At 41.0% G+C, this 25,627-nt stretch overlaps 3 protein-coding genes across 3 annotated transcripts in view; 2 read left to right on the top strand and 1 right to left on the bottom strand.

The window, feature by feature from the left end:
* LOC139368848 (ssu-2 homolog, related sequence 1) overlaps positions 1-11,365 on the bottom strand; it is a 30,997-nt gene extending 19,632 nt beyond the window's left edge. The window contains exons 1-2 of the mRNA XM_071108260.1: positions 10,982-11,365; positions 10,738-10,799 (exon numbers count right to left, since the gene is read on the bottom strand). Of these exons, the coding sequence (XP_070964361.1) occupies positions 10,738-10,799; positions 10,982-11,004 (85 nt within the window). The 5' untranslated portion in view covers positions 11,005-11,365. The remainder of the gene's footprint in view (positions 1-10,737; positions 10,800-10,981) is intronic.
* Positions 11,366-11,559: 194 nt separating this feature from the next.
* LOC139368847 (large ribosomal subunit protein eL32) lies at positions 11,560-16,767 on the top strand. Its single transcript, XM_071108259.1, has 4 exons — positions 11,560-11,663; positions 12,455-12,556; positions 12,770-12,951; positions 16,597-16,767. The coding sequence occupies exons 2-4, from the start codon at positions 12,461-12,463 to the stop codon at positions 16,724-16,726; spliced, it is 408 nt and encodes a 135-aa protein (XP_070964360.1). The 5' UTR covers positions 11,560-11,663; positions 12,455-12,460; the 3' UTR covers positions 16,727-16,767.
* Positions 16,768-21,687: 4,920 nt separating this feature from the next.
* Positions 21,688-25,627, top strand: part of LOC139368846 (glutamate receptor interacting protein 2a) — a 52,637-nt gene continuing 48,697 nt past the window's right edge. Inside the window, exon 1 of the mRNA XM_071108258.1 lies at positions 21,688-22,211. Within this exon, the coding sequence (XP_070964359.1) occupies positions 22,169-22,211 (43 nt within the window). The 5' untranslated portion in view covers positions 21,688-22,168. The remainder of the gene's footprint in view (positions 22,212-25,627) is intronic.

Genomic DNA, 25,627 nt, shown 5'->3' with positions numbered 1-25,627 from the left:
GGCTGCAGGCCCAGACGGCATCCCCAGCCGCGCCCTCAGAGCATGCGCAGACCAGCTGGCCGGTGTGTTTACGGACATATTCAATCAATCCCTATACCAGTCTGCTGTTCCCACATGCTTCAAGAGGGCCACCATTGTTCCTGTTCCCAAGAAAGCTAAGGTAACTGAGCTAAACGACTACCGCCCCGTAGCACTCACTTCCGTCATCATGAAGTGCTTTGAGAGACTAGTCAAGGACCATATCACCTCCACCCTACCTGACACCCTAGACCCACTCCAATTTGCTTACCGCCCAAATAGGTCGACAGACGATGCAAGATCAACCACACTGCACACTGCCCTAGCCCATCTGGACAAGAGGAATACTTATGTGAGAATGCTGTTCATCGACTACAGCTCGGCATTCAACACCATAGTACCCTCCAAGCTCGTCATCAAGCTCGAGACCCTGGGTCTCGACCCCGCCCTGTGCAACTGGGTACTGGACTTCCTGACAGGCCGCCCCCAGGTGGTGAGGGTAGGCAACAACATCTCCACCCCGCTGATCCTCAACACTGGGGCCCCACAAGGGTGCGTTCTGAGCCCTCTCCTGTACTCCCTGTTCACCCACGACTGTGTGGCCACGCACGCCTCCAACTCAATCATCAAGTTTGCGGACGACACAACAGTGGTAGGCTTGATTACCAACAACGACGAGACGGCCTACAGGGAGGATGTGAGGGCCCTCGGAGTGTGGTGTCAGGAAAATAACCTCACACTCAACGTCAACCAAACTAAGGAGATGATTGTGGACTTCAGGAAACAGCAGAGGGAACACCCCCCTATCCACATCGATGGAAGAGTAGTGGAGAGGGTAGTAAGTTTTAAGTTCCTCGGCATACACATCACAGACAAACTGAATTGGTCCACTCACATAGACAGCATCGTGAAGAAGGCGCAGCAGCGCCTCTTCAACCTCAGGAGGCTGAAGAAATTCGGCTTGTCACCAAAAGCACTCACAAACTTCTATAGATGCACAATCGAGAGCATCCTGGCGGGCTGTATCACCGCCTGGTACGGCAACTGCTCCGCCCACAACCGTAAGGCTCTCCAGAGGGTAGTGAGGTCTGCACAACGCATCACCGGGGCAAACTACCTGCCCTCCAGGACACCTACACCACCCGATGTTACAGGAAGGCCATAAAGATCATCAAGGACAACAACCACCCGAGCCACTGCCTGTTCACCCCGCTATCATCCAGAAGGCGAGGTCAGTACAGGTGCATCAAAGCTGGGACCGAGAGACTGAAAAACAGCTTCTATCTCAAGGCCATCAGACTGTTAAACAGCCACCACTAACATTGAGTGGCTGCTGCCAACACACTGACTCAACTCCAGCCACTTTAATAATGGGAATTGATGGGAAATGATGTAAAATATATCACTAGCCACTTTAAACAATGCTACCTAATATAATGTTTACATACCCTACATTATTCATCTCATATGTATATGTATATACTGTACTCTATATCATCTACTGCATCCTTATGTAATACATGTATCACTAGCCACTTTGTTTACATACTCATCTCATATGTATATACTGTACTCGATACCATCTACTGTATCTTGCCTATGCTGCTCTGTACCATCACTCATCCATATATCTTTATGTACATATTCTTTATCCCCTTACACTGTGTATAAGACAGTAGTTTTGGAATTGTTAGTTAGATTATTTGTTGGTTATCACTGCATTGTCGGAACTAGAAGCACAAGCATTTCGCTACACTCGCATTAACATCTGCTAACCATGTGTATGTGACAAATAAAATTTGATTTGATTTGATCTTTGCAGGACGGCCACTCCTAGGGAGAGTAGCAACAGCGCTGAACTTTCTCCATTTATTGACAATTTGTCTTACCGTGATGAACATCAAGGCTTTGAGAGATACTTCTCTAACCCTTTCCAGCTTTAAGCAAGTCAACATTTCTTAATCTTGGGTCTTCTGAGATCTCTTTTGTTCAAGGCATGGTTCACGTCAGACAATGCTTCTTGTGAATAGTAAACTCACATTTTGTGAAGGGCTGGGCAGCTCTAACTAACATCTCCAATCTCGTCTCATTGATGGGACTCCACATTAGCTGACTCCAATTAGATTTTAGAGAAGTCATTAGCCTAGGGGTTCACATTATTTTTCCAACCTACACTGTGAATGTTTAAATTATGTATTCAATATAAACACGAAAAATACATGAGTGTGTGTGTGTTATTAGTTTAAGCAGACTGTGTTTGTCTGTTGTGATTTAGATGAAGATCAGATCAAATTTTATGACCAATTTATGTAGAAATCCAGATAATTCCAGAAGGGTTCACATACCTTTTCTTGCCACTGTACATATTTGAAGGCACATTGACTGATTAGCCTCTCTCCAAAGTATTGTCCATACTCAAAATATTGATTTGCAGATAATTTAACGATTGTCTACTTCGTCCTGGGAGAACATTTATTCAAACTATAAGACCGAGCTACGGTTTCAGCTGTCAAAAAGTGAATTGTGTGGCAGGAGCGCCCATTCCGTAATGTACTGCAGTACATTTGTTTTCAGTTTGTATATTGGTTTGATACTCTTGAGTTAGTTCATCAAGGTACTAGGATGATATATCTAGAATCAGATGGTGATTGAGAGCAAGTTACAGCTTATTTTCTTCTCCCTTCTGTTCGGTTGTCAAAATGTGATTTACAAGCCAGTTTATGCTTGATCTGAAAACGTGGTCGGAGGCTCCATAAAGACTATAGAGGGTATGATGAAATTTCTTTCTGAGGCCAAATTGAGCTCCTCCTCCCAAATTTTGTAACAATGCTAAAAGTCTCTGAATGGTCAATCCGAAGACTGAAGTGGCCATACAGCATTTACTGGGATGCAGCACCCGCAGACAACAGGGCTTTCATACTTTTTGCTCTTAGCAAAGCAGAGCTATTGTTAAGGAAGTTGTAACGGAAGTGAGTTTGTGTCGATACAGGATGTACCGCCCCCACCTACCAATCATGTCAATGCAGAGCTATGGAGCTCTCCACATTGTTAAATTTTTTTAGAAGTGCATGGGGATGCAGTACTGAGCTTGATTTGACCTCTGTATGCCTCCTGAGGCTCTGCAATTGCATCACACCCTCCATATGAAGCCTACAACCACATTTCAGATCAAGCATAAATTGGCTTTGAGAGCTCCACATAGCTCTGCATTGACGTGATTGGATGATGGTAGATGAGAGTGGAAAGTCCTGTATAAAGACACATTTGCTTCCTTGGCAACTTCTTTCACAATAGCTCTGCTCCGCTAAGCGCAAGAAGTATGAAGGTCCTTTAGTCTGGATGCTGCATCACAGTAAATGCTATATGGCCACTTCAGATGTCAGCTTGACCATGCAGAGCCTTTTATACCTGGAAAAGTAAGGGTAAAATAAAAATTGTGGGTAAAGCACTCACCCTAAGGGACCGTGTTAAAAGAACAATCAGCCGATCCCTGGTGTTTATAGATTATTTATTTGTATTTTTATGAACTACATCTTAAACCAATTTAGTATTTTCCCACAACATTTATATTAAAAAAGTATCTTGTTTATTACTTATTAATTATATGTAAAAATATGAGCCCAAAAAAAACCAAATAGGTCAACGTCCCATAGGGCAGCGCACAATTGGCCCAGCATCGTCCGGGTTTGGCCGAGGTAGGCAGTCATTGTAAATAAGAATTTGTTCTTAACGGACTTGCCTAGTTAAATAAAGGTTAAATAAATAAATATTTCTCACTCGTATGCAACCTACTGTAGCCTACTTGAATGACCAATAGAGCTAAAATCACTTGTAGCAAAGTCACTGATGTCTCTAATCCATGATACACAGATTAGAATTCACATTTTGAAGTTCCCAGATTATAAATGAATATTTCACTGTCCATGAGCTATAGATCTACGGACAAGTATGATGGGTTTCAAGTGCGATGGATAATGTTTTCAAAATTCCTCCCCTTTGATTTTCTACAAATATTTCGCCCATTACAGCTGTGGTTATTCATTCTCGTACAGATCAAATTTTTCAATAGCTTTTACTTCAAATGGCTACTCATTCAAATGGCTACACCTACTCATTCAAGGGTTTTTCTTCATTTTTACTATTTTCTACATTGTAGAATAATAGTGAAGACATCAAAACTATGAAATAACACATATGGAATTATGTAGTAACCCAAAAAATAACTTAAACAAATACAATTTTAGATTATTCAAATAGCCACCCTTTGCACACGCTTGTCATTCTGTCAACCAGCTTCACCTGGAATGCTTTTCCAACAGTCTTGAAGTAGTTCCCACATATGCTGAGCACGTTGGCTGCTTTTCCTTCACTCTGCAGTCCGACTCATCCCAAACATCTCAATTTGGTTGAGGTCGGTGGATTGTAGCTCCCAGGTCATCTGACTCCATCACTCTCCTTCTTGGTAAAATAGCTCTTGGTTTCTTTGCAGCAATTCGACCATGAAGGCCTGATGCACGCAGCCTATTCTGAAAAGTTGATTTTGAGATGTGTCTGTTACTTTAACTCTGTGAAGCATGTATTTGGGCTGCAATTTCTGAGGCTGGCAACTCTAATGAATTTATCCTCTGTAGCAGAGGTCATTCTGGGTCTTCCATTCCCGTAAAGATCCTCATGAGAGCCAGTTTCATCATATCGCTTGATGGTTTTTGCAACTGCACTTTCAAAGTTCTTGACATTTTCCGCATTGACTGAACTTCATGCCTTAAAATAATGATGACAGTAGTTTCTCTTTGCTTATTTGAGCTGTTCTTGCCATAATATGGATTTGGTCTTTTACCAAATAGGGCTATCTTCTGTATACCCCACTACCTTGTCACAACACAACTGACTGGCTCAAACACATAAAGAAGGAAAGAAATTACACAAATGAACTTTTAACAAGGCACACCTGTTAATTGAAATGCATTCCAGGTGACTACCTCATGAAGCTGGTTGAGAGAATGCCAAGAGTGTGCAATGCTGTCATCAAGGCAAACGTGGCTACTTTGAAGAATCTCAAACATAAAATATATTTTGATTTGTTTATCACTTTTTTTTGTTACTACATGTTTCCATGTGTTATTTCATAGTTGACGTCTTCACTATTATTCTACAATTTAGAAAATAGTAAAAATACAGAAAAAACTCCTGAATGAGTAGGTGTTCTAAAACTTTTGACCAGTAGTGTACCAGTAGTGTACAAAACCCTTTGAGTTTTAGTCTTTGACCTCCCCCTGTCCATAGTAATATTTATTTAACTGATTTTACATAAATATTTTCTGTGATAGGTCTAAATTTCAATAGCTCTACACTTCGTCCGTATGGGCTACAGATCTACAGACAAGTGTTGTGAGTTCCTTGACCTTTCTTATCAAATGTACACTTTTTTCCCCCTCCCCCTGGTCCTCTTGGAAATATATATTTTTTATGTTACTGCTTTGGTTACTAATTCACATACATATCTACAGCTTTATATCCAGATGGTTTTGAAATCTAACACTGAAAATACTTTCCAATATTGTACATATTTAACATAGTCACCTCCAAAATATTTGGCACCCTTGATAAAGATAAATAAATCATTCAAATAGTGAGATATCACATTATTTTATACGAACACAATTGGTCAGCGAAAGAGATTTTGTTTAACACCCGTTTTCAATACTCCAGCACTTTCCCCTTGCAACAATAACGACACAGTCTTTTTCTAAAATGTTTTACGAGATTGGAGAACACATTGGCAGAGATGGGTGTTTTCACATATAGTTCTCTTTAAAATAACCGATCTCAGTCCTCTTTAAAGTGAACTCCGGGGTAAAGAAATTGCAAAATAACTGTTATCTTTGTATTGACACTGCCCTTGCCTTTGAATAAAGACAATTATTTTGCCAATTCACATATTGTGGTATGAGTCCTCTTTGCATTCACATTGCTGTGTTTAAAAAGGAACCAATATCTTTTTTCAACATTCACGTAATGCACTCTGGGTTTTTACAAAGTGCAGGACAAGCCATTCCATCTGAACGTGCTATCGGACAGCTAGATATACCTACTTCCATTTTGTAAGCTAATAGATAGCATTCAGATTTTTTTAAATGAGGCATAATAATTGTAATCAGAAGATACCAATAATATTTGTTAATAGTAACAGAATAAATAGCTAAATAATAACTGCAGATTAAATAATGCTGTATTAAATAATTGAAATTGTACACACAATGTAGGCTACTGCCCTTTAAGAGTGTGTCATGATTATCATCAAATGTTTTCTTCTCACACTATTCAAACCCAACAATCGAATAAAGAGCTATGAAGCTCTCTTAGCCTATAGATAACATATTACGAACAAATAATCTGAACATCATGTCAGTATAAAACTCCACACATATTTTGGTATTTATGTGCATCCTTGAGAATCGCTAATAAATATCCAAAAACAGCGCACGGTTCTCTCTCCCACAAACCTGCACATCGTCATCTTATCTCTTTTGTGACACCAACGTGAGGGGTTATGGCAGGAGAAACAGTGTTGCAGTAGTCTAGTGTGTGGTGCGGGAATAATGACACGCTAACCTGGGGAGCTTTGTGTTCACATTGTCCTAAAAAAGGGACTGTGGAATTCAAGCGACCCAAACTCAGACCAGAGACTCAATCAAATCTTATTAGTCACATACGCCGAATACAACAGGTGTAGTGAAATGCTTACTTACAAGCCCCTAACCAACAATGCAGTTTAAAAAATACAAATAAGAAATAAAAGGAATTAAAGTGCAGCAGTAAAATAACAATAGCGAGACTATATACAGGGGGTACCGGTACAGAGTCAATGTGTGGGGGCACCGGTTAGTTGATGTAGTATGTACACGTAGGTAGAGTTATTAAAGTGACTATGCATAGATAATAGAGTAGCAGCGGCGTAAAAGAGGGGGTGGGCAATGCAAATAGTCTGGGAAGCCATTTGATAAGATGTTCAGGGGTCTTATTTCTTGGGGGTAGAAGCTGTTTAGAAGCCTCTTGGACCTAGATTTGGCGCTCCGGTATCGCTTGCAGTTTGGTAGCAGAGAGAACAGTCTATGACTAGCGTGGCTGGAGTCTTTGAAAATTTGTAAAATCATTGAGGATAACACACAAAGTCTGGGACTTTTTTCCATTGTGGTCCACTTGAGACAAGATGGATAGGCAAGATCGAACACAATTAAACACAGTATGGCATTTAGATAACAAGACCTAAAAAAAAAAGAAGAGGAACATCTATCTCATCATTGCAGTTACATTCACGAATGTCTTTGTTTGTTTGGACCATGATATTTCATTGGTGATGTGGACACAAGGGAATTGAAGCGCTCAACCTGCTCCACTACAGCCCCGTCGATGAGAATGGGTGCATGCTCGGTCCTCCTTTTCCTGTAGTCCACAATCATCTACTTTGTCTTGATCACGTTGAGGGAGAGATTGTTGTCCTGGCACCACACCTCCTCCCTATAGGCTGTCTCGTCGTTGTCGGTGATCAGCCCTACCACTGTTGTGTCATCAGCAGATTTTATGATGGTGTTGGAGTCATGCCTGGAGTAAAGGAGGGGATTGAGCAAGCACCCCTGAGGGGCCCCCGTGTTGAGGATCAGTGTGGCGGATGTGTTGTTACCTACCCTTACCACCTGCTAGCGGCCCGTCAGGAAGTCCAGGATCCAGTTGCAGAGGGAGGTGTTTAGCCCCAAGGTCCTTAGCTTAGTGATGAGTTGAGGGAACTATGGTGTTGGAACACTGAGCTCAATGAATAACATTCTCACATTGGTGTTCCTTTTGTCCAGGTGGGAAAGGGCAGTGTGGAGTGCAATAGAGATTGCATGATCTGTTAGGACAGTATGCAAATTGGAGTGAGTCTAAGGTTTCTGGGATAATGGTGTTGATGTGAGCCATGACCAGCCTTTCAAAGCACTTCATGGCTACAGACGTGAGTGCCACGGGTCGGTAGTCATTTAGGCAGGTTACCTTAGTGTTCTTGGACACAGGGACCTATGGTGGTCTGCTTAAAACATGTTTGTATTACAGACTCGGACAGGGAGAGGTTGAAAAAGTCAGTGAAGACACTTGCCAGTTGGTCAGTGCATGCTTGCAGTACACATCCTAGTAATCCATTTGGCCCAGCTGCCTTGTGAATATTGACCTGTTTAAAGGTCTTACTCACATCAGCTGCGGAGAGCGTGATCACACAGTCATCCGGAATAGCTGGTGCTCTCATGCATGTTTCAATGTTATTTGCCTCGAAGTGAGCATAGAAGTAGTTTAGCTTGTCTGGTAGGCTTGTGTCACTGGGCAGCTCTCGGCTGTACTTCCCCTTGTTGTCTGTAAAGGTTTTGCAAGCCCTGCCACATAAGACGAGCGTCGGAGCCGGTGTAATACGATTCGATCTTAGTCCTGTATTGGCGCTTTGCCTGTTTGATGGTTCGTCAGAGGGCATAGCGGGATTTCCAGGTTAGAGTCCCGCTCCTTGAAAGTGGCAGCTCTAGCCTTTACCTCAGTGCTGATGTTGCCTGTAATCAATGGCTTCTGGTTGGGGTGCGTACAGTCACTGTGGGGACGACGTCATCGATGCACTTATTGATGAAGCCAGTGACTACTGTGGTGTACTCTTCAATGCCATCGAAAGAATCCCGGAACATATTCCATTATGTGCTAGCAAAACAGTCCTGTAGCTTAGCATCTGCTTCATCTGGCCACTTTTTTTATTGACAGTTACTGGTGCTTCCTGCTTTCATTTTAGCTTGTAAGCAGGAATCAGGATAATAGAATTATGGTCAAATTTGCCAAATGGAGGGCGAGGGAGAGCTTTGTACACGTCTCTGTGTGTGGAGTAAAGGTGGTCTATAGTTTTTTTTCCCTCTGGTTGCACATTTAACATGTGGATAGAAATTTGGTAAAACAGATTTAAGTTTCCCTGCATTAAAGTCCCCAGCCACTAGGAGCGCTGCCTCTGGATGAGCTATTTCCTGTTTGCTTATGGTGGAATACAGCTCATTGAGTGCGGTCTTAGAGCCAGCATTGGTATGTGATGGTATGTAGACCGCTACAAAAAATACAGATAAACTCTCAAGGTGGATAGAGTATCTCATGATAAGCTTCCTTAGATATTGTGCACCAGCTGTTGTTTACAAATATACATAGTCCGCCACCCCTCGTCTTACCAAACGACTCTGTTCTATCCTGCCGATTCAGTGTATAACCAGCCAGCTGTATGTTGATAAAGTCGTCGTTCAGCCATGACTCCGTGAAGCATAAGATATTAGTTTTTAATGTCCCATTGGTAGTTTAATTTTCCTCGTAGGTTGTTGATTTTATTTTCCAATGATTTCATTTTAGCTAGTAGAACGTAAGGCAGTGGGGGTTTATTCGATCGCCTACTAATTCTCAGAAGGCAGCACGACCTCTGTCCTCTTTTCACGCACATGACGGGATTTGGGGAAATAGTATGTCCTTCACGTCGGGCTTGTTAAAAGGGGAAAAAAGCTTCTGCCAGTTCATGGTGAGTAATCGCTGTTCTGATGTTCAGAAGTTATTTTCGGTCATAAGAGACAGTAGCAGCAACATTATGTACAGAATAAGTTAAAAAAGAAGTTACAAACAATGCAAAAAAAACAGTTAGTTAGGAGCATGTAAAACGTCAGCCATCTTCTCCAGCGCCATGATACATGACTGAGATGGCCATTGCAAAATTTTTATTTTTGTGGTCAATTTACCCTATATTTGTGGATTTTTATGTAGCTTGAGGTTATTGTCTTGCTGGAAGATCCACTTCCAGACAAGTTTCAGTCTCCTGGAAGAGGCAACCAGGTTTTTGGCTAAAATGTCCTGGTATGTGGTAAAGTTCATTATGCCGTTGACCGTAAAGTTCCCCAGGACAGGTGGAAGCAAAATAACCCCATAAAATCAAAGATCCACCACCATATTTTACAGTAGGTATGTGGTAATTTTCTGCATATGCCTCCGTTTCTAAACACCAGACTCATCGCTGATTTGCGTGGCCAAAGAGCTCTACTTTCCTCTCATCTGACCATAGCACCGGTTCCAATCCAAGTACCAATGCTATTTAGAAAACTCCAGCCGGTACTATGGCCCAATGACATGAAAATAGAGCTCTTTGGCCACACACACCAGTGGTGGGTTTGGTGTAAAAAAAGAAAAAAAAAGAAGCATACGCCGCAAAGGACCTCATACCTACTGTAAAATCACACAATTGCACTTTTATGACAGTTGCTAAACGACCTGAGTGCCAGAAAACAGCTCTGCAATTAAGGTTAGAGTTCGACTATTGGTCAAAACAAAGTGTGTACCTTGAACTCTAGTGTCATCCGATTCTAGATATAGCACCCTAGGAACTTCCGTCAGAGAGTAATTGACGAGCAAAGCCCCCCACGAATAAATCTACTTGCTTTGAATTGAAATTACACGACGTCATCATTCACAGCAGCAGAGAGCACTTCAGATGGCATTTTGACATTGAATCATTACAGCATCAGGTCTACAAACAAATACTTTATAACGTTGTATAATGTTCAAAAACTCCCACAATGATGTGGGAATTCACACGACAGCGGCTATTATTCATCAGGTGCAAATACAACTAGTAGATAGGCTAATAATTCAACATAATACATAGACGATGAGATGGAATCACGAGATTACCTGGACTTCCTTCTGCTATTGGTGCATATCCAGGATTGGCGGTGCCATAAGACCCATAGCCGCTGTGAAGATATAACAGGTAAAGTTAAAGTAGAAGAGCAATGTGAGATTTAAATTGCTACAGACTACACGTTCTATCAAGATGTGCATTTGATTGTATATATTGAAAAAGTATAGTATATATATGCTAGGCCTAATACCAATCTCCATACATACATGAATTTTACACAAATGACGTTCTCACCTTAAAATCGGGGTACTCTCCATTTCCACCTAAACTTTCACAACATTCAAAGAAATAATGCAAGTGAGAGTTGGTTCCCTTTAGGTTCCCACCCTTGCATGTGATTTATGTAAGATTATCGTAAATCATAATACACATCCAAAAAAATCCCCTTCGTCAGTGGTTCAATGACTCGCAACTCTTCCTCTTTTTTTAAACAAATCTGATGAAACACCAAAAACACAATTTCCCCTTAACAATAACTTTACACAATTTCGATTTAGGCTAAACTATGACCTATCTCGTCGTTTAGTTTCGTGTTGAGGAAGTTCCGTGGTATTTGGGACACTGATCTTGGATCAGTTTAGGTTTCTTGCTAACAATGATAATGGCAATTGTTTGGGTGCTGGAAGCGGATTTTGGATCAGCTTCTTGAGAAACCAGCAACCCGTGACAGTGATGATGCGTGCCTTACACAGGGAAAGCGTTTATGGGAAACAATTTACAATTACAATGAGTAATTTTGAGGGAGATGTCCTCAATTTGATATACATAAGAACAGCTATTCAGCCTAGTGCCTACACAAATTAAAGTACGTAACTAATCTAATTTAATTCACTACCCATAACACTTTGCGGTCCTTCCGGAAGCCCTTTTCTTCCTTTCCGCCGTTGCCGTCTCCTCCTTAAAATTATACAGGCGGGTGAGTTATCTAAATCTATGTCCATCTACATATTTAGAAGACGTAATAACATATATCTAGCTCATTAATCACGTATGTGAATTCAAGTTCTACAATTTACCGCAACATTATAGGCATTGCACATTTCTAATCCCTCAAATGCCGTGGTTTTGAACGGCTTGCTTTCCCAGTGGCTAGCTAGCTACCTTTCCACACTGGTGTTTCCAATATCATAATTCTAGTTATCTTGCTAGTAGCTACGTCCATACAGTGGGGCCGACATGTTAAATAAAATATATTTTACACTTTGATTTTGCATGTTTTTTTTATAGCCAACGTTTTAGACTCGTACTGAAATGCATATCACACAAACTAGTTAGCTACGTAGCTATTTATCATATTGCCATAGCCAACACAGTCAACTAACTCGCGCTAGTTAGCCCAAGCTCATGCCTTCCAACAATGTTGATTGCTTTAGAACGCACATGCTGCCTACTTCAATGGGATTGACATGTTACAAATTCATATCTTTAAACTTACGTCGTCATGTGTTTACACCGTTAAGTTACCTATAACTTGTCATTGTGATACAGGGGAAATCTAAATGACTTGCATGAGTCAACTACTGGTAGCTAGTTAGCTTGTTTCTAACAATACGAGTTGTTGGCCGAATTAGCTAGTCATGTTATGGTAACTAACGTTACACAGCAACTGATTGTGGATGATTTGATATGCTATAATTGTTGATGTTTTGCCAGTTTTAATTGTTGCCCGTGTGTATTTAATATTAACAAATTACCTTTCCTCCTCAGTTCACCATGGCAGCCCTCAGACCTCTTACCAAACCGAAGATTGTCAAGAAGAGGGTTAAGAAATTCATTCGCCATCAGTCTGACAGATATGTCAAGATCACGGTAAGCGCATTTGCTAAACGCATATCAAAGATGGCACTGCTCCCTTTATTATTGTAAGGTTGCATATCATGTCATTTGTGGCGGAAACAAGGCTTTTCAAACATTGCACTTGCAGGGAGGCAAAGGACATTAATCTCTCTCGGGCAGAGTAGTTAGAAGGAACATTGATCCTAACTTCCGTTCCATGTAACGTCTTTGCCTTTCTGCCTCCAGAAAAGCTGGCGTAAGCCCAGGGGTATTGACAACAGGGTCCGCAGGCGGTTTAAGGGTCAGATGCTGATGCCAAACATTGGTTATGGTAGCAACAAGAAGACCAAGCACATGCTACCCTCTGGCTTCAGGAAGTTCCTGGTGCACAACATCAAGGAGCTCGAGGTCCTCATGATGAGCAACAAGTAAGTTTTGTTGGTTAGTTTTTGTTGGTTTTTATTTTCAAGTTAAAGGTACCTAAAGGGCAATATTATTCCTCATGGGGGTATTTCCAGGTCTCCTATTTTAACTGATACCCCCCACAACATGAAGCATACTACATAGGGAAGAATATAGAAGAGAGGGCATAGTCTTAGTGAAAATTTTGTCTGTCATGCCTGTCCACAATGGTCAAGAGCAAGTTGCAGCAGAATTTACATGATCTATAATTCACCTCTACTCACCTTATGAGGAAAAGATCAAGTATACACCGTGCCTACCTTGGGTAGACTCTTGTAAATCAAGTATTTATGCTTTGATTTTCTAATCCTGGGTACCCACAGTTATAGACCTGTACTAATACCCCTGGACGAAAGCCCCTTCCTGTTTCAGAAAGTTAACTGGGGTGTGTTCAGCAAGACGCAATGTTTTTGAACATTCTAATAGAAATGTTCTATGTAGACCGAACACGCCTCTGACATGTAAAATAAGGAATCACGTCTCACTCTGTTCATGGCATTTTCTATCTTCAACGTTGGAGAACGTTTGGCTACTGCACATGACCTATGCATTAATATGTAAATAAACAATACAATTTAAGACAGAGAATAGTATGTTCATTACCTGAGATAAATAACAAAGTGCACGCTCTCATCCACGCGTGCAACAATACTACAGCCAAAATGGGAGTCACCTAGAAAAACTTCAAATTCTAGCTCATTTTTCAAAAAACAAGCCTGAAACACTTTCTAAAGACTGCTATCTACTGGAAGCCTAAGGAACTGCAATCTGGGAGGTATTCCATTGATATTCCCAATGACAGCCATTTCAATGAGTGGTGAGCTCAAACGAGCAAAAAATCTGGATGGATTCTCCTCGGGTTTTTGCCTGCTATATCAGTTCTGTTATACTCAGACTATTTTAACAGTTTTGGAAACTTTAGAGTGTTTTCTATCCAAATCTACCAATTGTATGCATATTCTATCTTCTGGGCCGGAGTAGCAGGCAGTTTAATTTGTGCACGCTTTATATCCAAAATTCTGCCCCCTACCCTAGAAAAGTTAAGAACAAATTCATATTTTCAATGACGGACTGGGAACAGTTGGTTAACTGCCTTGTTCAGGGGCAGAATGACAGATTTTTACCTTGTCAGCTCGGGGACTCGATCTTGCAACTTTTCGGTTACTAACGCTCTAACCACTAGGCTACCTGCCGCCGCTTTTTCTTCTCAAACATGGCAGAAAGCAAACACAATATGATTCTTAAGTCAACCACTTAGCATGTTAAACTAGGGGTCATCTTAGTGCATAATTCTGTGTTTTTCATGCAGGAAATAAAGGAAACTTATCTTTCTGCTTTTATTTAAACACCGATCTAAAATGCTTTTTATTTATACACTGAACCAAAATATAAACGCAACATGCAACAATTTCAAAGATTTTACTGAGTTAGAGTCCATAAGGAAATAAGGAAATTAAAATAAATTCATTAGACCCTTATCTATAGATTTCACATGCCTGGTCACAGATGCCCCCCAAAAAAGGTAGGCGCCGTGGATCAGAGAACCACTCCTAATCTGCTGTGACCACCATTTACCTCGTGCAGCGTGACACATCTCCTTTGCATAGAGCTGATCAGGTTATTGATTCTGGCCTGTGAAATGTTGTCCCACTTAAATGGCTGTGGGAAATTGCTGGACATTGGCAGGAACTGGAACACGCTGTCGTACACGTCGATCCAGAGCATCCCAAATGTGCTCAATGGGTGACATGTCTGGTGAGTATGCAGGCTATGGATGAACTGGGACATTTTCAGCTTCCAGGAATTGTGTACAGATCCTTGCAACATGGGGCTGTGCATTGTGCTCAAACATGAGGTGATGGTGGTTGATATATGGCACGTCAATGGACCTCAGGATCACGTCACGGGATCTGTGAAGAGCACACTTCTCTAGCATGCCAGTGGCCAATGAAGGTGGGCATTTGCAGTCCAGTCAAGATCCTGGTGAGGACGATGAGCTTCCCTGAGATTATTTCTGACCGTTTGTGCAGAAATTCATCCGTTGTGCAAATCTACAATTTTATCAGCAGTCTGGGTGGCGAAGAAGTGAAGGGTGAAGAAGCGGGGTGTGGAAGTCCAGGGCTGGCGTGGTTACATGCGGTTGAGGCCGTTGGACGTACTCTCAAACGATTTTGGAGGTGGCTTATGGTAGAGAAATGAACATTCCATTCTCTGGCAACAGCTGTGGTAGACATTCCTGCATTCATTCAACATGTCAAATGCAGGCTCCCTCAACTTGTGACATCTGTGGAATTGTGTTGTGACAACTGTACATTTTAGTGGCCTTTTATTGTCCCCAGCAGAAGGTGCACATGTTTAATGAACATGCTGTTTAATCAGCTTCTTGATATGCCACACCTGTCAGGTGGATGGATTATCTTGGCAAAGAAAATGGTCAGTAACAGGGATGTAGACCCATTTGTGCATTGTTTTTTTAAAGCTAAATAAGCTTTGTTTCATCTTTATTTTATTTCAGTTCCTGAAACATGGGACCAAGACTTTGTTTCATTTATATTTTTCTTCTGTGTATTTTCTGTGACAGAGAACTATAGCATGTCCCTGATAACGCTATTGAAGCAAAACACTGTCTTCATATATAAAACGTAACCCGTGTCAATACACAGCTGGACTCACCTGCTCCCGCTTTCTCCTTTTGTGCTATTTACAAACAAACACGTGACTGGCTCAACTTCTGGGGAACTAAGTAAGCTTCATAATGTGACTGGTGTAATAAGAAACCGATTGGATTTATATTCTAACGCATTGCAAAAGTTCACTGCAGGTATTTACTTTAAATAGCTACAAATTATAATGTATTGAAAAACAGTTTCTACGGTATTGAAGAAACATTCCGTAGCTATTTCCAAATGCTCCAGTATATGGTATACCACTGTTTCCCACTGTTTCCCAACCCTAGTCCTCGAGTAACCCCAACAGTAAACATTTTTATTTTAAACCTGGGCAAGCACACCTGATTCAACTTGTAAACTAATCAACAAGCCCTCATTGAGCTGAGTGAGGTGTGTTTGTTCAGGGCTACAATGAATGTGTACTGTTGGTGGAATTTGAGGACCAGGGTTGGGAAATACTGCGGTATATAGCCTAAGCCTACTTCAGTCTCCAGCACACTGTTTGGTTGTTGTGGTCTTTTTTTTTCTCTTTACTTGTCAAATGTATGAGTGCTTGTGTGGTTGAACATCCAAACGTTGCCCACATATGAAAACGTTACCTAATTGGTACAACAGCAACAAACGTTTGAGGGTAGTCAGCCATGCACAAAGTAAACGGCAACAGTGTGCCACTTTTCACAACTGTGCTGAAGCACAAGGTTAGATTTCTCTGCGATTTTTGTCCTGTAGCTATCACATTGAAGCAACGTGAAGCACACCTCTACACATGCACAGATACTTAGTGTAACTTGTGAGGGCAAAGTCTTGCATTGCGCTGCTCATAGCAACATAATGTTGTCTCACTGAAACAATCCTCTCCTTCTCTCCCTGTGCCATTGAGTCTCCAGTGTGTATGGTATTTGGTAATTATCTTGCCTCTAACCATCTTCTCCCCCTCCGTAGGACCCACGCTGCTGAGATCGCCCACAACGTGTCTTCCAAGAACAGGAAGCTGATTGTGGAGAGGGCAGCCCAGCTGGCCGTCAAGATCACCAACCCCAATGCCAGACTCCGCAGCGAGGAGAACGAGTGATCCAGACATTATTTTCTTAATAAAACAGATGTTTAAATGTGCTCTTGTCTCAACAATTTCTTACCTATTCCTTTTCCCATAGTGTGTTTGTTTATGGCCCCCTCAAGAATTTGAAAGCAAAGGTGGGTGAGATTCATGACACCAGTCCCTCCCTTTAAAATCCATGAGGAGAATTCACACTGGAGCCAAGGGTAGAAAATAGATATGAAGTACTGGTAGCGCCCTGCAAGGGCATTCATTTAAACCCCTACCCATGTGCACTACGTTCAGGCCCTACCAAAGCCCAGTTGCTTCAGCCAAATGTAAGGCCCAGATCTGCCCCAAATCAGAAATGACTGTCAGTATATCCATTAGCTACTCTGTCACTCAATCCCTGCATGCACTCTGCTTTTGGCAGCTCTGAGTAATCATAGTAAGGTCTGCTTGGGCTCCTCAATGAAGAGACATGAGAGCTGTTAGCTACTTTTCATCACTAAACTCCCAACTCAAGGAACATCAATTTCTGTTAAACAATGTCATATATATTTGATGAGGTTGAAGCACTTCTGTCACCATGTTATGATCTTAGTCAGATATTGCTGTACTTCACAGCGGAGCATGAGCAAAGGGCACAGCTTCAAAATGTGATACCCGAGCCCTGCCTGTACCCTAGTTATTGATGGAAAAAACAGGCCCTAACCCAATATGTTGGGGCCCGTCGGGTAGCAGAGCTCTTGCTGCTGAAGTACAAGCAGTTAGCCACACTCACATTAACATCTGCAGCTGGTTCTGAGATTTCTCCGAAACAATTGAAGGTGTAACATTCCAGTGCACCTTTGTGAGAAGGGAGCTATGAAGGTCTTATGATGTTTAGCTCAATATTTTTATTCAGCTAACACTTTCACACCCAATCTTGCATGAAGTCCTACTTGTTAAGAGTCCTATAGATCAGACCTGGTTGTATCTGTATAAAATCTGGTAAATCTGGTAAAGTAATGTCTCGGAAGCAGTGGAATCTAGTCTTCTAATACAACGCAAAAAGATACTGTAAGACCACATTTGTTTTGTAGAATATTTCAATGTCTCACTGGAGTCCAGTGATCTGTGCTACACAGTGGGCATTTTAGACAAGCGTCTAGACTGTAACTATGGGATAGCACTGTACTTGGCCCAAGCACATGCATCAGTGTGTTTGTCGTACTTCAGCCTGTCATGCTGGCATCCTTGCCAACACCCAGCAATGATCCAGGCTGCTCCTTAATCTGGTTTTGCCAACAGGATCTAGAACAAAAACAATGGAGACTTTTTAGAGAATTCTTTACATTGCAACTTCCATCTGATATGCTACCAACAGTGATTTTATTATGAGGATCACAGACAATGGATGGTTGGATCTTCTTTAGGATCTTTGAATATCAATAAGAACATGTTAATACATTTGTTGTCATGTCCGGCAATCAAAACAAACTACTCGATCAACATGAATGCGATTTGAATTTAACCAATTTAGCCAATGGTTTAAAGTCCATCTGAAGAGACCAAAACCAGATTCTTTCCAATCAAGATTCATCTTGATTAAATGGCAATTAATTGAAGATTTAACACAGCTTTGAAGCTTTCTGCTGAATGTATTAGATTAAACCAAACCAGTTCTTCTACACAGAAATGACTTTAATGTATTGTCTGCGTATGACAGCTGTATTTTGGGCCTCATACCCTCAACCGCATACGGTATTGTTAGAATTACAAAAATTGACAATCACGTTTAGATTTTGTAATTCTGAAATGCTATGTTTTGGGTAGCATGAATAAATAGCCAGTGTCGTCTACAGCCAGCCTCCTGGGGTGAAAGTTTCCATTGCGTTCTGGCAGGCAGGCTGTGCCATCTCTGCAGCCTTTAGCTCCCATCCATCTGTTCATGTAAAATAAATTGATCCAAAGCACACACAATAATAGACATTATATTTACGTTATCATACCTGGAATGAATCAGTTTTTTGTTTTCATGTAGTTTTAATGTCACGTGTGTGTGTGTGTTGCAAGAGAGACAGACACTGATGGGTTTATAAATATGCATAGGTTTATGCAAATTCGTGATCTTTTATCTTTCCTAGCATCCCCCTGTTCTCCATCTGGTATTTTAAGGCTGATTCAGACACACCTGAGAATGTTGGAACTGCTCCAGTTAGGGTGGGGATTGTGGAGACATGAGGACAGAGCTAGAAGAAACAGTGTGAGGTAAACAGAGAGCAATAGAAAGGAGAAAGATCATTCTATTTTTCCTTCCAGTGACTAGAGAATGAACATGGCAGGCAGAGTGATATGTGGTAAGGGACGCACGGCCAACCCAAAGCTCTTCACCCCGGCCTTCTCTCAGACAGATTCCATCAGGAAAGGAGGTGGGAAGAGGAGGATGTTCTCCTTTTCACTACGGTGTCGACTCGGAATCATCAGAGGGAGGACCAAAGGTAATGCAATTAGAACGCGTACATAGTTTCTTCATACTTTTTAATCAAATCCAAACTGCCCCTAGGTCATTGGGTTTTTATCTACTGCTATTGTATTGTGTGTACTGCTTCAGCGGATGTGGTTGCAAGTTCAAATCCCCGAGCTGACAAGGTACAAATCTGTCGTTCTGCCCTTGAACAGGCAGTTAACCCACTGTTCCTAGGCCGTCATTGAAAATAAGAATTTGTTCTTAACTGACTTGCCTTGTTAAATAAAGGTTAAAAAAAACAAAAAAACAAGTGTATTACTGTCCTGAGACGGTGCACCGGTGCAGGAGATTTATCAACCTGGCACGCCGACTGCTGTACATTAGTCAGTAGTCAGCTCCCATGTGATGTAGTCGAAGGATTGTATTCGCCTAATGTATACCAGTATCTGCTTGTAATGAAAGAGATTAACCTTTTTGAATGACAGTGGGCCAAGTGTGAGAGCTGACGTTCCTCTAAAATGATAGGGGTGAGATCCCGGTAGTTAAGAGTAATAGCAGAATGATCACTTATGAATCACTTGATTAGGGATTTGCATACGAATTTCTCTTCTCATGTTTATTCTGTTTTGTCAAAATCTATTAATAGGATAACCTATTTTAAACATGATATTAAGTGACTTTCCTCAAATAGAGCCATATTTGACCTTTGTTTGACGTTTGGCCTACCTTGCAGGTGAACATTGTACTGTGGTTATGTGATCATGTCTCCATGAATTATGACTGAGTCATGTTCACCGCCCATGGTGTCAGTAATCCTGTGATCTGTGTGTTGACTCGAGTCTCTTTAATCTCTATTGCATTCAGTTGGTAGATGTATTTGCAACTACAGCTGATAGCCATAAGATGGCAGTATGACCACCTACGTGATATAAAATGTACTGCACTAGCCTTGGTTGGGGAATATTTTATATTATATCTTCACTGTACTTTCACATCTTGTATGAGAGGTTAGTCTTTCACTCGGGTACTTGTCAAGTGAAAATGTTACATCTTATTTGTCTTAGTTCCAAATAAGCATTATATCATAATGGAAGTGTCAAGTATAAGGCATTAGCACTGTTTTATACACTTTTTAAACAAACAGTTGTGTGTTGAATCTAATATCGATTGCATATTGCTTCCTAGTATAATATTTAAAAACATATTGACTCACTATTAAATCAGTTTTGACATTGAATTTGTTCTCTCTCTCTGGTCTATATGTTGAATTCTTTCAACATTACAGAACTACACTGAGTGGGTGTGCTTCTACTGCTATACATAATTAACCTAATTCTGTTGCCTTGTGTGTTCCCCTGGGTTTTTATCAGTCCATCTCACAGCTCTGTGTCTCCTGTTCCTCTTTATTCTGTAATAAATTAATTAGTTTCGCTCTGAATCACCAAAGAGTAAATGGGGTATTAAGGACGAAACTCTCTGAGGAAATTATCTACGCCAAAGAATGTTGTGTCCACTGGAAAGAGCCGACTAATTAGGCGACATGCTACAATGAAGAGAAACACGGGAAGCGTTTGTTTGTAATTGTTTGATGTGTCTCTGGTCAGGGCTATTCATCATAGACTCTATAAATCTATGCATTATTGGGCTCAAGGATGTATTTGCACGGCACATAAAGACTTAATTTACTAGCTAATTTATTTGTACCTGAGCATATCCTCACATCTGTGGACATTTTTGTCAGTGTTGTTTTCTAAGATCTTGTTTAGTACTTTCATGTGGTCTTTGATGCCATTTCCCTACTCTCAGACTATGACAAAAGTTCCTTTGGGGGGGATTGTCAGACCTTAATACATGGCAACATATGGGGGGGGGGGGGGGGGAGGTGACGGCGTGAGGGTGACAAATGGACAGACAGGTGTGGCTCTCAGTCAGTCAGCGGCCGTGTTAACCCCTCTCTGTATGTGTCTGGGTGGAGGGCAGATGGCAGATGGCAGCAGAGATGCAGTGGGGCAAAGAGCCCTCTCACCCAGAGAAGGGAACATGAGATGTTCAGCACTCCACAGATTCCACCGATTGAAAGAGAGAAAGCATATCGTTGATTCGATTTATATCCATTGCAGCCAAATGGCTGATGTAAAAGACAGAATTCTATGGTCAGCAGTTCAAGCAGTTCAGAGAAAATCACAGTCTCTTTTGGCTTTGTCGCAGCATGAATATACGTTTATTGGTAGTGATGCTCTTGTATAAGCAGATAACAATCATTGTGATGAGCCTATGGAATGTGAGGTAGAATTGAATGCATGTGAGGGAAAAAGCACACAGGCATTAGCTAGCCTGTGTGTGCATGGGATAACTATGGTGGTACAATAAGATGGTCAGTGTGGAAAATGTGTGGCTGATATTTTATGGGCTCAAAGCGACAATGGATATGGGGGTGGCGTTGATTGTGCGCTTGACTGTAGGGAGTGTGTGCGTGTGTGTGCAGGGGGTGTGACTGCTTCATCACACCCCTCCGGCAAAGAGAGGGAGAAAGACCCTCTCCGACACAGTCACTGAGGCTGTGTGAGTGTGTCTGACGGTTTGTATGTGTGTGAGCGGTATGTGAGTGTGTGAACGAGGGGAGGATTATTCCTCTGGAATAGGAAGCGTGACCAGGAACACCTTTAAAGGAACCTCAGCATGTTGGGAGGAAAAGAAGGAGAGATGATGATTCCTTTGTTGCTTTGATCATTTAGTGTCCCTGCTTTCCGTCTGTCTGTGGGAATGACTTATTACAGCAACAAGCAAATTGTTTGTTATCAAGTTTAAACAGTTCATGGGCAAAAACATGGATCAGGATTTGTTATGTAATTTGCAATAAATAAAGATATGCTTCAAGTAGAACAGTGATATGAAGAGAAGAAGACTGGGTTTCTGAGGACGGACAGACAGACAGTATTCCCAGGGGCACCTCGCTGGGTCCGCTGGCCACTACAACAGAACAGCTACTTTCCTCTCAAATCTGATGTTTTGACAGGACTGCAGACATGCTGTGTGGTCTGAGGAGAGAGGCGAAGAATAGCAGCATCGGTAAGACTGCCTTAAACCCACTAACTGGAATCATATGAATGAATATCACAGACATGATATAGCTAGCTATATGTACTGTAGCTGTGTAGTTAGTGTGTAATGTCTGTCATATGTGCTACAGTATACAACGGGTGGGTGTAATCCTGAATGCTGATTGGTTAACAGTATACACTAGTGCTACACCCTAGTAGTGTAATTGTCATAGTAATGGATTTATGACTATCGTTAGCGCCTGTAATAGTATTTACTTATGAATATGAAGTGTGTAGTGATGCATGCTGTTCAACTGAGGAGCATCAACTTCCTGCTTTTGTACCTGTAGTTATACCTGTGGATGTCAGCCTTCTGTCATTAGAAGTTATTTGATCATCTGGGAATGTGATTATCTTTTCCTACATTGCAGTTTATTCAGATTGGTGGATATTTATTTAACTTTTTAAATGACAGCTCTGTCAAGCACCAGTATATCTATTATTTAGCTAATAAGGCACAGTAGACATCAATGCCATTTGATTAAAGCCAGACAGTACTGAATACCAGATTGCAGTCTGAAGTAGGGGCTGATATAAAAATGCAAACTGGGTCTACGGGAGCCCAGTTTATTTTAAAAATGTACCTCTGAAAATAGCATTTTGATTTAAAAGCCATTATCAGAGCGGCCCCCACATTTAACCTACATTCTGATTGGTTCTGAGGGAGGTAGGTACAGTGCCCTGAATTACATTGAGTTAATTGACTCACCAGAAATACATGGGGCTGACTGTAGTTTTCTGATTACTTTGCACACCACTTTCAGTAATGTTGTAAGTACAGTCCTGTTTGCAGATCTCAAATGTATGGTATTGCAGTTCTGCTCTTGACCCTTGAGCCACAGACAGTAGTTGAGTATTCCCTCTGCCAAGACAGCATGCTTCTACCAGCATGCTATGCCATACCCAGTTAATTGTTGTTGCTCAGGTCAGTTTTTTTGTTTGTTTTGGCTGCTAAATTGATTAAGCCAGTTAAATAAGTCACATATTTCGCCTATGATTGGCCTATCAAGATCAAGGAAGTGAATAGAAGGTCGTACATGATCATACTATGCATATTCCTGCATGCCCTTGAGCTTTGTTTTTGGTCAACTCTCACTATGTTGGATTATTATATTATTTCTGCAGATTTTTCATAGTTAACGTGTGGCTTTATCAACCTCCACAATGATATGGAGTGCATCTCAGAAGACATATATTCTCCTAGTCTCTTTCCTTCAAATGCACTGATCTGAAAATATAGGAAAGCTGAAAGAAAATGATTGATACATTACGTACCAGTAACAGGTAGTTGTTTTCACTAGATGAAAGAAAACAGGCAAGGAGAATAACCATTTAAGACTAGTGAGATACACCCCATGTTATTTTGTCTTTGTGCAAATTAGTTCAATGCATGCAAATAATGAAAATTCATAATTTTTCCATTTTTGACCAAAAGCTGGACCCATTGAATATTTCAGAATATAAGTTTAGTTGGTGATGTAATATTATGGATTAAGAGTAATGATACCAAAGTGGATGAAGGGTTAATTGAGTGCAAAAAACAACACAAAACAGCAATAACACCCACACACATGTCCAGGGTTGTGGAGTACATGTAACTAAAAAAACAACAACTGTAATCTGTTACATGACCAGCAAAAGTATTGTAATCAGATCACAGATACTTTTGAAAATATAGATGATTAGGCTACTTCTAGGGTTACTTTTAAATGCAGAAAGGATGTTTGTGAAAAAATACTTTGATACCTTTCTGTTTTCTCAATGACATTCAAATCAGCATTGAAAAAAGGCACAAGTTCAAGTTTGTTCTCTCTGCCCTGAGCAAGTCTGACCACAAGCCAGAGACTACTATGGCAGAATTTACACAGGCAGCACAATTCTGATAAATCTTTCCCGATTTGGTCTTTTGACCAATCAGATCAGCTCTGAAATAGATCTAATGTCAAATGATCTGATGTGATTTGTCAAAAGACCAATAGTGAAAAAAATTATCAAAATTGTGCTGCCTGTGTAAACGCAGCCTATGACGACACACCAAATGTGTTTGATGGATCGCAGGAAAAGAGAAGGAATAGGTTTTTGTAGAGTGCAGTGCAAGCTATGATCCTCCAATGATCTGACTGCTGTACTGTTATTATATTATGACCATCTTGAATAAGCGCTTGGAGGTATTATGACAGCAGTGGTGTAGCCTACGGGCTATACGGATATCACTTAGGCCCATTATTCTACTGATATCAACACAGCAATTAGGAATATGTGAATCACACTGCTGCTCTCTCAATTATTTGCGCCTTACGGATTGTGGTTGTTATGGATGACCGTTCACAAATGTATAGTTCTATTTTACCCCAATAATGATTGAATTGAAGAAATATAGGCTAAGTTGTCCATCAATCATTGTTAATGGGACCGGTGGACAGACAGCCAGTGAAAAATGCTCTCTTGCAACAGCTGAATAGTGCAGATCCCAGCCTATGGAATAAACGTTTGAGAGAGTTCCTAACACCTCCGTGGTATAGTGCTCCATACATACTGTCAAAAACGAGTAGGGCTTTTATTGCTCAAGCCAGTTTGTGCTGATAGAACAAAAATGTCCAAAGGCATCAACAGCTGCAAATTATTGAGATATGGAAGTGTCGCCCATAGAGATCATATTAAAGATGTCTCTACCTATTTGCCATATGTGCTTTTGTCTGTGCCTAACAGTGTTCATGCCATGTTTGTGCTGCTATGATGTTGTGCTGCTGCCATGTTGTGTTGCTGCCATGTTGTGATGTTGTCTTAGGTCTCTCTTTATGTAGTGTTGTGGTGTCTCTCTTGCAGTGATGTGTGTTTTGTCCTACATTATTATACACTACCGTTCAGAAGTTTGGGTTCACTTAGACATATCCTTGTTTTTTAAAGAAAAGCACATTTTTTGTCCATTAAAATCAAATTGATCAGAAATACAGTGTAGACATTGTTAATGTTGTACATTTTTTACATTTAACCTTTATTTAACTAGGCGTGTCAGTTAGGAACAAATTCTTATTTACAATGGCAGCCTAGGAACAGTAGGTTAACTGCCTTGTTCAGGGGCAGAACGACAGATTTTTACCTTGTCAGCTCGGGGATTCGATCCACCAACCTTTCGGTTACTGAACCAACGCTCTAACCACTAGGCAGCCTAGTGTCGCTGGAAATGACAGATTTTTTAATGTAATATCAACATAGACGTATAGAGGCCCATTATCAGCAACCATCACTCCTGTGTTCTAATGGCACGTTGTGTCAGCTAATCCAATGTTATCATTTTAAAAGGCTAATTGATCATTAGAAAACCCATTTGCAATTATGTTAGCACAGCTGAAAACTGTTGTTCTGATTAAAGAAGAACTACAA

Source organism: Oncorhynchus clarkii, chromosome 16 (assembly GCF_045791955.1).
Source record: "Oncorhynchus clarkii lewisi isolate Uvic-CL-2024 chromosome 16, UVic_Ocla_1.0, whole genome shotgun sequence".
In the NCBI taxonomy this organism is placed as follows: Eukaryota; Metazoa; Chordata; class Actinopteri; order Salmoniformes; family Salmonidae; genus Oncorhynchus; species Oncorhynchus clarkii.
Note: the sequence above shows the minus strand (reverse complement) of the source record. Positions and strands in the feature narration are given on the sequence as shown.